The 13,504-nt window shown below is 39.1% G+C and overlaps 1 protein-coding gene across 2 annotated transcripts in view; it reads right to left on the reverse strand.

Moving 5' to 3' along the window:
- Positions 1-6,834: 6,834 nt before the first annotated feature.
- Positions 6,835-13,504, reverse strand: part of DGCR8 (DGCR8 microprocessor complex subunit) — a 158,750-nt gene continuing 152,080 nt past the window's right edge. For both annotated transcript variants that reach the window (XM_063964722.1, XM_063964723.1), the window contains one exon: positions 6,835-8,252. In XM_063964722.1, the coding sequence (XP_063820792.1) occupies positions 8,169-8,252 (84 nt within the window). In that variant the 3' untranslated portion in view covers positions 6,835-8,168. The remainder of the gene's footprint in view (positions 8,253-13,504) is intronic.

The following is a 13,504-nucleotide window of genomic DNA, read 5'->3' on the forward strand; positions in this document are numbered from 1 at the left end:
AGTGGCTGAAGAAACGAGGTAGTGTCTGGGCGAACGCTGGGTGTGTTTGTGACGTCAAACCAGGAACGAAACTGACTGGACTGATCGCAGTGGCAGAGTAAGTCTCGAGCTACTCAAACTGCTAAGAACGGTCTATTCGCAAATCTACTATGCGAAGATTCACTCCCAGTAGGCGGCGGCTTAGCGTGTGCAAAGCTGCTAAAAGCAGCTTGCGAGCGAACAACTCGGAATGAGGACCATAAATCCTTGATCAAAGGCTACAAAAAAAATAAAAATTCACACTAGAACCAATCCCCATTTTAAAATTATTGAATATAATAATCTGTAAATTTACATTTTCAGCAAGCCGCTGGTGTTCTCCATTTTTATTACTTAAAAAAAAAAAAAAAATTAACCAGACAGTTTTATTGTAATATCAAACTTTATTGCTTAAAACTAATAAACAAAATTTTTTTTTTTTTTTTTTTTTTAAACACAATACTCAGGGTCAAATGCACAATTTACATTAATATTGAAAAGCAGAAACCCATTTTAGACAGGTGACAAGTATTACAAATCACTTATCTGACAGTCACTCAGCACAATTCATACAGCAACCATTAATAAGACCACAAGTTTTCACCGTGCAGACAATACTTACGCTGGTTACTAAAACCACCTAGAGATTAACAAATCATTTATCTCACTAGTGGCTACACAAAATATTTATTTTTTAGGAACAGTGCCTTGTACAGAAACATATCCAAATAACTAACGACTATACAGATTATTTTTTTGATAGCTTAGCCTGGATATCAGCATTTATATATACATACAGCACAGGGCAACATCAAAAGATAAAGCACAGAACGTTTATGAATGGCTTACAGTAAAAGCTCATAAAGCCACCAGCTTCTTACTAAAATGTACAGGCAGAGACGGGCACAAATAACCCATATACTGTAATGGCATGTGTGTACCAGTCATGTACCTTTAGCTGCATGATACGTTGTGGGTAGCTCCAGCACAAGAGCGGTTACCACTTTCAAGCGTTTCAAATAAGACAAAGAATCTAGGCAAGTTCATAACACTCTAAACACTGAAAGGATCACAAATGCTGGAGCAGTATCACACACATTCCTCTAAAAAATAAGCTAAAACCAGCTTCAGAACTTCATGCACCAAAACGAGGTGTCGCTATTGCAGAACACATCAGCAACAAGTATGCACATACAATTTTGTTTGTAGGTCAAAGTGTAAAATAATGAATTAACAGTTTCAAGTGTGACAACGAAGGAAGTATGTTATATGGATCAGACAGTACAGATTATAGCAGTTAAAGGGACTATAGCACATTCAAGAATAGTCCACCTTAGTTAATTCCCCCCACACCCCTATAGCAGAGTTATCACAGTAAATCCCACAGTCACATTATTATAGCACTGTGGATCCAGCTTAAGCCCCAAAATCAAGCTTTAATCCAACCAAATCATTCCATAGTGCACAATACTTCCATGTACCAAATACAGAACATCATTGTTTAAAACAATCTCCCAGACTCCATTGCAAATCACTGAGTGCCCTACAGAAGGAACCTGCATCGGAATGCTTTATGGGAAAACTAAAAAACGTAGGAGAGCTCAAAACACAAGTGAAGACATTTTTGCTCCCTACTCAGAACATTTCAAACAAAAAAAGTTGTAAAATATTTTTATACAACATTGTTTCATTTATAATCAAGCATCAATTGAAGAAGAAAAAATGGGTCAAAAACCAAATTCTTTAAAGGATAAAGACTGCAGACCTTCTAAATTATAAACCTACGTAAATGCATACTTTGCAAACACAAGACCATCCATGCACACTAGAGGATATAGTTATTGCATTACTTTTCTACAATACAGACTGATATGAAATCTAAAATTCCACTCTGAATTAAAAGCTTTGGTTTGTAAACTTCAATATAAAGACATTTGAAGCTAAAATGTTTGACCCAGATTGTATCAGTGACTCAAGTACAGCAACACACTATGCGTGGTGACATAAAATGCAGATTTGTGTTAATGTCAGAATGAAGAGTATATAGAAAAGTACTTCCTGCTACAAACAAGCTGTTTAGTGTAGGACCCCTTATTATCTATTGCCTTCAGGTCATTCTGTAACAGCCATTCTACAGTGTGGAAAAGAAATAATACTGACAAAAACAAAACAAAAAAAACACAGGTATACTTCCATTAAAGAATAGGATGTGTATAAAATGATCACAAGTTATTTATATGGTAGAAAATGTCCCTTAACAGGGATAAAGATCCCAAAAAATAAAAGTGCATATATTATTAGGTACTTTTATATGTGGAATAAATGATAAATGGGCAGTACAGCCCATCTCACAACAATTATTACAGCGTTCATTGACAAATGTCACAAGCTGTGGATAGTGAACAATATGTAATGATATAGAAAAATTGTGAGAAAAGCTATCAGGTCTGATTGTCCATTATTAAGTGCAATGTTGATTTGCAAAAAAAAGAAAAGGAAGAAATGTGTGCAAAATATTGATCCAAGGCTGAAACTATGGAGGTGGGATGAACTTTCACAGAACTACGGCAATGGGCAGTGAATTTTTGAACAAATACATTTAGGATAATAAGCTTCACCCTGATTTGCAATATATTAGACTATGTATAGATCCAATCTCTAATATGTAGAATACGTCAATTAAATTCATTAACAACGTTGAGTGGGTCCACACTTAATTCACTTATCTTTTAAACTGTGGTTGCTTATAAACGGATAGGTAGCATAGCAAGCTAAGATTTAAATAAAAACACATTTTAAAAGCAGGACCTATGATTAAAATGTAGTAACAGATTTTGAAGGCTGTTCTATAATAGTTTACAGGGAGAGTTTGGCTGTTGAATTAAACTTTAATTATTTGATGCTCAGAACCTTTGCTACCTGGTAATTGTACTGAACAATGGGAAACTATGTATTTGCATTACGTTTTCCATAGACTATGGGCTTTCTAAGCAAAGCTCATAAAACTGTATACAATCAAAAGGTAATGCTCACCAGAACAACCCTCATATGTTTTACCATACTGTTTTGAGGCTTATTTCCTACATCTGATTACTGTAAGGAAGATGCATATTATGTACAGCAGTTGCTATTTTGTTACATTCATCCAGTGCATATTACCAACATCACTGCCCTTTATTCTGGAATTCTCAACACTCCTATCTCGTAGCGACTCATTTCTGTAAACGTTTTACAAATACACAGTAAATTTACCACATAATCCTGTCAATACATTTACAAAATATCTCCTCTGATAAATGCTATATATTTTTCTGTAATATAGTAAACAAGCTGAAGTACTCCAAAACACCCCTAAGGGTACACACAACAAAAAAAATGGCAGGCAGCAAGCATTAAATCGAAATTTACACTGTTGTCCTAATCTGGCGAGAGCCAGAACCACCCACCAAGCCAAACAACATCAATGAGAAATCATTGCATTGTCAATACACGAAAGCACATCTTTTTCATGGGCGAGTCCATTTTGTGCTTATTTAGGGACCATCTGCTGATCACTACCGAAAGTTCCAGGTAACGAATAAAACTGGCATTAAAAGCTGTTTGCTGTAAGGGCAATACTGTAGTGACTAAAAAGGCGATAATATAAATATACCAAAGGTTTTAACAAAGTTCAGGAGGGAAACATTTTTCAAAGGAAGAGAAGTATTAAAACTCGAGGACATACACTGAAACTGGAGGGAGGCAGGTTCAGGGGAAATTTAAGGAAAAATTATTTCACAGGAAGGGTAGTTGATAAGTGGAATAGCCTCCCATCAGAGGTGGTAGAGGCTAAGACTGTGGAGCAGTTTAAACATGTTTGGGATAGGCATGTGAATATCCTTACAAGGAATTAAGGTTCAAAGAGGGTTGCGATTACCTAAAGGATAAAAAAAATGGGCAGACTAGATGGGCCAAGTGGTTCTTATCTGCCGTCAAATTCTATGTTTCTATGTAACCTAATGGCCAACTGTGTAAGAAAAACCTTGCAGGCTGTAAATGCACAGAGCCCTTTTCACGGCAGATTACAGATTAAGTTGAAATGGAATTTATACATAAAGCAGTAAATGCAATGAACAGAGATTTGTCAGACTAATCACTGCTCATTACATTTCCACCACAAGTGTAGGGCATCTCTCAAAAAGACAAACATGGGGGGCATTACAGATAAATGGGTACAATCTTTTAATGGGGTAGCACATAACAGTTCCATATACATTTTGACACTAATGCAAATGTATTGTTTTAACCGTGTACCAAAACATATTCAAGTCACAGTTATACAATGAATATGGTTTTAAAGTGTAGATTATCGACTTTAATTTGAGGGTATTCCCATCCATATTGGAGGAAGGGTTTAGGAATTATAGCTCCTTAATATATTCTTTCTTCAAGGGACCAAAAGTAATTGGACAATTGGATCAAAACTTGCTTCATTATCTAGGTCAATTAAGCAGGCAAAAGGTCTGGAGTAGATTCCAAGAAGGGTACCCAATTAGCCCTGATGCTTTTTCGGCAACACAAACAAAACGGGTTGATAGCGCGATAATGACTGATGGTCATTATCGGGCTATCCAATAACTGCCCATTTTTTTAAAGTAGGAAAGGGTCCAGGTTTTGGGTGATAACACAGGGGATCCGGGATAAATTCCCAGATCCATGTGTTATCATGGATCTGTGGGCAGTTTAACGCAGATTATGATTTGCATAATCCCTGATAAATGCCGGGTATAAGGGGCTATTTGGATAGCCCCCCACAAATCCATTGGTAATTTACCGCAACTAATTAGTATCGCCCCAAGTGTCGCATTTGCAAGCTATTGCTGTAAACCCACAACATACAGTCAAAGGAGCTCTCAAAGTAAAATAGGCTATTCTTAGGCTGAAAAACAAAATAATACGCCACAGAGATAGCAGTAACTTTAAGAGTGGCCAAATCACCTGTTTTGTACATTGAGAAAAACAAAAACACAAAGAAGCAGTCTTAATGCATTTAACGCAGACTATGAATTTCTTATCCAGATTTCCATTAAGTATTCACCCTCACATTGGGTCATATTAAATTCAAAGTGATGTGATGCTCAGCTGCGCACATACTGGCCATTTACGGTAGTGACGGCATAGCATGTTTTGCAATGGCGGTGGATGCAGTTTTTGACTTTTTTAGGTCGGAATGGGATTCAGACCTATTCAATCTAACCCAAAAGTATTCGACAAGTCGAAAAGCACGTGGATCGGCGGAATAGCAGTGATTTTCACTGTTAAATTATTTTAAGATAAAACAATGCTAATAAACATAGTTCAATGAGTAACTAATTCCCACATCAATATACTTTTTCTTAATTCCTCGTGAAGAGGCATGAGTAAAACAATTGTTAGCTTTTTTATTGTGTTTCAGAGCAGTTATGAAACATAAAACAGACACTCAATTGATAGTTTTTGCAGTTTGATGTCTAACTAAGCCATTAGAACAAAAAAAAATTTTTTTTAATTTGGCAGTTTTCTATCTGCTATGGTTGTGCATGTCTAAAAAGTCATCAAAAATGTAATTTGGGTTACATTACTTAACTTTTGTGGTTGCCTTAGCATGGAAAGACTCAAATGGCACATCTCGTATGGTAGGTTGCTATTACTCCTCAGTATGTTTATGATCTGTAAGTATTTTCTACATTACTGCATATCCTGGCTATAATATTCTTTATATACTTTTATTTTGAATGTAGTAATATCTGCAGTGCCACTTTTTTCCCCAAAGGGTCTATCCTGCATGTAATTGTGCGTACACGGTGTAATTCTTTATATACAAAAAGCACACCGTACTACTACTGTTTGCAGTTTTAAGTAGTTATATAATTGACTTTGTATTTAAAACATAGCATACTTGTGAATAACCAGGACAGAAGAGCTGCAAATAAGTGAGCTGTTGGTGATTCAGTTATATGAGCAAATGTACCATTTGTCCTCACCAAAAGATAATAAAAAAATAAAAGATAAAATGTATGGCCAGGTAGTCAACATGGTAATTTCAATGACCGGCTCAGTTAATTAAAATCTCACACCCACAATAGAAATTTCAATAAGATACTTTCCTCTCATTGTACTCACATTTCAGTGCATGGTCATTACCCTGGGCAGCATGGTCTCCTACCCCTCCATAAGCCCCCCAAACCCCACCAGACCTTCATCCACTCTTTCCCGTTCCTTTTATGTATTGGGCAGCTTCTCTGTCATGCCAGCTGTTATACTTGTTTTAAAGCTGTATTAGGTTGCAATTATTGTCTCACATCGCTCCCTACATTACAGTATATTGTACATTGCACTGGCTGTATTTTTGTTTATACATGGAAACTTGCAGATAGACAGATATAACTAATCTATTCTCCGGACTACTGCAACAGATACTAGACTGCAGTGTCATGTCTTTCATCATTTATTAGTCACCCAGTTAAAAGGATTATGTGAACAAGTGTTTTGTACAAAAGAGCTTCACCCATAGGTTGTGAGGAAACTCACGTGTTCAGTGATTTACATATAATAGAAGGGAAAAAGGAGAAAGCATTAACAAAAAAAAAGTCTAGATCATTCCCTGTTTACGGAGAAAAAAAACAAAAGAAAACAAAATTTACCCTGCACTTTTAACCACACCCTATCTCACGCTTTGAAACCATGGCCCCCAGCTCATGTAAGGCTTTACAAGACATATAATCGTGCTGTAAATAAATCAGAAACATACCAATATTAAAGAAAAAATTAAATAAAAAAAAGCATTTGTAACATCAATAGGATCCTACATATATTTATTGATTATTCTTCAAATCTGGTAAAAACATTTACATGATTTTTTTAAATATAACTCCGTAACATAACAAAAAGAAGCCTGCGCTAATTCACTAAAAATACATTTTACTGAAAAGTACAAAATCCATCAGATGCAAGAGAATCCAGCTTACAGCTAATACTTCATGCCTCTATTGAGGGACATTAGCAAGCAACCTACTGACACTCTACATAAACCAACAAAGGCTCCACAACAACTTAAAAAGAGCCTGACACCCCTTTGTGTGCTTAGTCAATTTATCAGGACAGCTTGAGCGCCCTCTGTAAAACTTCCTGCTGACGTGACCTCTAGAATACAAGGCAGTGTGATCACACAGGCTCCATATATTGCGCACACTGTGTGTTGTGTGTCACATACAGAAGTAGTATTTGCATTGCAGACTGATGCAGCTATTAAAGGGCATAGGAAAACAGCATTCATTCAATTTGCATACAGGCTGTGCTTACAAGATGTCTTGAGTCCACATCCTTTACACAAAAGAGACTACAGCAGTTGATTGCTCTGAACTTGGCAGTAGAAGGCACATCTGCAGCACACACCACTCAGGTTAAAGGAGGCCGTACAGTAGATGTGACAGAGCAACATTGTGTTTAGGATATAACAAGCAGCTGAGACATGTGCAAAACCAAATGTTTAGATATGTGCTGGAAATTGTGCTGTGTCCCTCTTACACCAATTGTAAAGATCAATGCAAGAAACTCATTTCAGGGTTATATTTACAGTTTGTCTGTGCACATAGGGCAGTAACCACAAGAAATCCTATTGCAGTGGTTACCCTAGTCTGAAGCTTCCATATCTGTTATGTTGCTGGCTCTTCGGATCTTAAGACTCAATAACCATCTAATCAGTGCATTCAGTACATACTGAAACAAAACATTTGTGAAATAAAACTGCTCAGAATATTTTAGAGGTCCAGTTTAACAAACAAAAAAAATTCAAATAAAATAGTTTACGGAAAACATACATAACACACACAAACTACCAGAAGCGTCCCTAGGAGGGAAAGTGCTTGATGTCCTAAATATAATGCTTATGCCTTTAAGATTTGCACATCGCAGCATTGCTTTTTTTTGGTGGACATAAGAGGAACTGAAATGAGACCAAAACAGCATGTTTTATAAAGGAGGTAATATTTCTATAGTGTTGTCCAAATGACGCAGAATGGACAATGCATAAGGAAGCAGCCCTGTTAACACATCACTCTCATCACAATCAGTTGGACAGTTTATTGAAGAAAGCCTCCAGAGTTTCTTATTGCTCCCTTTAGAGTACAGGGTCAGACATCCACAGTACACAGAGGTTCATTGCCAGGCTGTGCAGACTCGACAATCGTCATCTTGGGTTTCTTCCGGGTTTCCTCCTGTTAAAAACCTTTATTACCCACTTTTTATGTTTTCATGAAAATAAAACATACAAACTGAACTCTGAGACAAGTGAAACTTGACTGCTGCTGTATATTTATAAGTCAATGTATGTCCTACATTCTCATTCAATAACTTAAATACCACTAACTAGGAAAATATTTTCCCAATATGCACCCTCCCATAACTGGATCCATGGACTATTCTAGGCAGCGCAGATTTCACAGTCCAAACCAGAAACATAAAGGGCAGGGGGGTAAGCAGGACGCTAAGGTCACAATGATTGTTCCTACAACAAACATTCTCCGCTAGAAGATGGGTAGTCTCATTGATTGACTAGTTCTGTACTACAGAAGCATCAGGGCACTGGGGAAAAACAGGTACATGAGCCTCCCAGCAGCCAACTTCTGGATGAGGAACATAATGAAACTAGTGCTATCAATCTGTCAAGACTTCTTCACAAAATAATTTTCTTATTGAACTTCAGATATTAGTAAAAATAGGATTTTGGTACTTACCAGGTAAATCCTTTTCTTTGAATCCATAGGGGGCACTGGAGTACTCTCTTGGGATATGGACGTGCATAGCAGGGAAGGCACATTTAAATATTTAAATTGTGTAACCCTCCCCTTCCCTCCTCCATACTCCCAGGATCCTCAGTGTTTTTTACTGAGCCGAATAGGAGCGACAGAGAGGTGAACAATGGAGAATTACATATAACATTATAATATAACGGTCAACACTAAAGTTGACACCTAACATAACGGACAACTAGAAAGTTGACACGATAATGGAAAATCTCTATAACATCAGAATTAGATGGTTTTAACGTGTTACCATAAGGTTTCCTGAACTTACCACAAGCTAGTGAAAAACTGCTCTGGGTGGGCGTCCAGTGCCCCCTATGGATTCAAAGAAAAGGATTTACCTGGTAAGTACCAAAATCCTATTTTCTTTTTCATCCACTAGGGGGTCACTGGAGTACTCTTGGGACGTACCAAAGTTTCCCCCTTGGGCGGGAGAGCTGTTTGGCACCTGTAACACTAGACGGGCAAAGCTAGAAGCTGATGCCGCCAATGTATCAAACTTGTAAAAGCGCACAACCTGTGCACTGATGACCATGTAGCCGTACGGTATCGTAGAAGCTCCACGACTTGCTACCGATGAAGTTCCCACAGAACCTGTGGAGTAAACTGAACTGATGTAGGCTGTTGTAGCCTAGCATAAAGATAAGCCTGACGTATGGTCAGCTTACTCCATCTGGCCAAGGTCTGCTTGGAAGCTGTCCAACACATCTTGCCTTCCTCTTAGAGAAACAATGCCTGCGTTTTACGAACTGTTGTTGTTCGGCTTACATAAACGCGTAGTGCGCGTACCACATGCAAAGTAGGTGGAGTTCCTGTACGTTCAGATAATACCTGAACTACGATTGGAAGATACTAAAGGTAAGAAAAACGGAAGTTGCAAAAATTCCGCTCTAGAATCATGAAATCTTAAAGACGGTGGCTTGCAAAACAAGGCACCCAATTGTGAAACACTCCTTGCTGAAGCTACAGCTAGGCGAAATACTGTTTCCTAAGGTAGAAATTCAACAATCCCGTGTTGTAAGGGTTCATAATTAGAACTGTGCAAAATTTTAACAACAGATTGAAATTTCATGGCGCTGTAGGAGGTGTAAATGGAGGAACAATACCTTGCAGAAAAGAGTAAACTGTTGGCAAAAAACAAATACCTTTGAAAGAAAACTGCATCTTAATTTAGGTAAATGTAGTCCTCCATCTTACCTAGTCTTTAACAACAGCAAAAGACGAGAAACCCTGAAGGAAGTCAGCCACTTCTGAACTTCACACCAGCCTATATAAGCTTGCCAAATACCGACAATGAGCTGCTGTAACTGGTTTTCTAGAGCTTAACATGGGTGGCAATACCGATTTTGAAATGCCCTTTTGACTTAAGAGAGAGACGGTTTTCACCGCCACCCTGTCCAACAGGTTAAAGGAACTGACCCTGTTGTATTTGGTCTGGCCATAGCGCAGCGACCATAGATGGGCTGAGAGTAAACCGCGGAAAACCGAAACCCCGCTTGTAAAGCCCATAAGGTACAACTAGCATGACTGGTGTGGACGGTCGTTTGATCCGCATTCTCCAGCAAAGAATCGGTTTAAACAGTGGAACAGATACCCGTATGTGCCATGCTATGGTGAGATCATCCACTGGCAGTGCCTTTGGATTGTTTTATGTGAACATCTATCGAGTGTTTGATGATGTTGTCGAGAAGCCATTAGATCTAGTTGTTTGATGATGTTGTTGAGAAGCCATTAGATCTATTTGTGGGTAACTGCACCTCTGGACTAATATCTACAACATCTCTGAGTTTATGGCCATCCCTGTGGATGAAAATCCTGAAGAATGAGAAACTGTATTTGAGTAGTCGACTTCTGGAATGAAACTCTGCCGACAATTTCACATGATGAGGCTCGTCACAAATTAGGGTGCAAACCTTTCCCGCAGCTTGTGTGGTGATTTATGCGACTGCCATCGCGATGCTGACTGGACGTGAATCACCTGAGACTGGAGCATGTGAACTTCCTGTCACCGTGTATTGTACATGGACTTGAGTTCCAGGACATTTATTGTCAGTAATCCTTCCAGGTGTGAAAGACTAAATAGGATTACCAGCCCCCCAAACTCAGACTTGCATCCGGCAACTGAATTAGATAAGTCCAGACTCGGACCAATCTCCCCACGTTGAGATAGCTTATGTGGTGCAACGAGAATAGAGATACTCTGGCCCTTAGATATAAGCGCACTATTTACCGAATCGGTAGCCAAAGGTCTGATCACTGTGCGAGAAGAATAATTGTAAGAGATAGTAAATGCCACTTACGAAGTAGAGTACTCGTAAAGACGGCCCTATGTTCCCTAACAGTCACATGCACAAGTGCACCAAGACTTCCTGTGGATGGAGTCTAAAATGTACTAGAGAACTAATACTCTGTGCTATTTGTTTCTTAGGGATTGAATTCTTTGACACGAAACCCGGCTTGATTTGGAAAGTTGTCAATGCAAACTTGCTGTACTAGCACATTGTACGTTAGTAATGTATTTTGAAGGAGCAGTTGTTGAGCCGGAGCTTTGATGAGCAGGTCATCTAAGTACAGAACCATTATCACTACCCGGGATCTGAGAACAACGATTATCACAGACATCACCCTTGTGACTACCCGAGGCGCTGAGAGGGGCCAAACAGTAGTGTTTGAAAGTAATAATGGTTTTGTTGTCCTGCAACCGTTTAAGTATGCCTGATGTAGTGGCTAAAAAGTGAAGTACACATCCTTGAGCTTCAGTGAGAATCCGATGTCTGAGGTTGTAAACCTGCAATCACCGACTGCATGAATTCCATCTTAAATAAGTAGTAAGTACGTACTGATTGAGCCTCTTTAGGATCAATATGGATTATGACCGAGCCGTCCGGCTGTGGTACTACAAAAAGAGAGTAATAACCTTGAATGTACGAGAGACTGAGCATCGGTCTACAGAATTGCCTTTGTGTCCTCTGACACAGCGAGGCTTAATATGAATCTTGTCTTGACCAACCACCGCAAAGGTGGTAGACAATAGAACTCTGTGTTTTGACGACTAAATTGTGCATCCACCGATCTGTGGATTTCCGTAATAACGACCAAATAATAAATGGGTGCCGAACTCCGTATCAAACCCGGTTTTTCAAGCATAGCAGGCGGCCGCTGTTCTAGTTAGGCCATAGCAGACCATAAAACATCAGAAGATTTGCTCACCCAAAAGAAGAAACGAGACAATTAACAGCGCGCCATGCCATCGGCTTGTCAGCAATCTTGTCAGAACGACAGTTAGTGGTTTATTGAAAACCACGTCCTCAACCACGTTGTAGTGAGTTGTAGGACTGCCTCGAAAGTGTAGTGTAAGAACTGGTGTGGCAATGGCCGTAAACAGCCCTTCACGCCGAAGCGTGAGAACTTAATCTTCCTAATTAGGAGTAAATAACATATTGATGCGTCAGTAATGTTTATACGGACTCTGCCCCTGTGTAGGCCAAGTCTACGTTAACAACAAGCTTGACGCCGACCTCAGAGAACTAACCTGACTGACATGTATAGCAGTCATGTGTAACTCCTCAGCTGATCGTAAGAAACTTTAGAAACTGTTCTGAGTCTAGATGTGGCTACCAACTACATTGCCTATGCCACTATCACGCCGGTAACCCAAACCCCAACTAAAGCATATACCTTGCCTTTACAGCAGAGCATGAATGTCCACTCTGACGGGTCAGTAAGAGTAGTTTCAGGTGGGCCTAGAAAGGCTTGACACAAAGAAATGCTGTCATAGACTCTGGTGTAAAGCTTAATTATAGAATTATAACAATGAAAAACCCAGACCCGCACAGGTTCTCGCTGTGTTCTAACCAATAAAAACGCAAGGATTAAAAAAGGTTCCATAGTGTCCTTAAAATTCAGCACCTTGCGCTGGACTGATGAGGTTATGACTGGCTGGCTAGGAATATTCCCTATGTGACTCGTGGCCGTGTGATAAGTATAAGGTCTGGCATTGAATTATCTGACTTCAACACAGCTGAACTGTTAGCATGCAACCCCTGATGGTTACTGTTTACGTATTATTTATATAGCGCACACCCATTTCGCCGCGCTTTACAGGGAACATTTACCTTAGATGTAGCCGCCAAAATAGGATCAGGGTAGATGTCCGTATGCAGACTGGTATTCCCACTGCATGTGGATTCTCTTATGTTAAGTAAAATGTGCATAACCTCGAAGAGTATTGCAGCTGACACACACTGTGTGACCAAATACCTAACACCACCCCGGCTCCTCTAGTGGGGAAGTGTTGTAGGACCGTCGAAACTTCCGGGACAAAGAAACAGGAAGTTGAGTTAAAATGGTGGCCAGCCATGTGCTTACACCATATCTCAAGCATAAGAGAGAGAGAAGAAAAAAATTAAATTACAGTAATGTTAATCACAACAGATCCTGTATACATTGCATACATTATATATTACAACATATATACGCAATATACCCATATGTAATATATTCCTCCTATTACATATATTACATGAAAAAGTACATGTAATAAACTCTCTGTGTCTATCTCATAACGAGATTCCTTGTTGTGCTGAGTATAATCCTCCCCCCTTGTCTCCTGCAATCTCCCCCTGTGCAGTGCTCCCTCCTCTCCCGCTGATTACAGCTAGCAG

This window comes from Pseudophryne corroboree, chromosome 1 (genome assembly GCF_028390025.1).
Source record: "Pseudophryne corroboree isolate aPseCor3 chromosome 1, aPseCor3.hap2, whole genome shotgun sequence".
NCBI lineage: Eukaryota > Metazoa > Chordata > Amphibia > Anura > Myobatrachidae > Pseudophryne > Pseudophryne corroboree.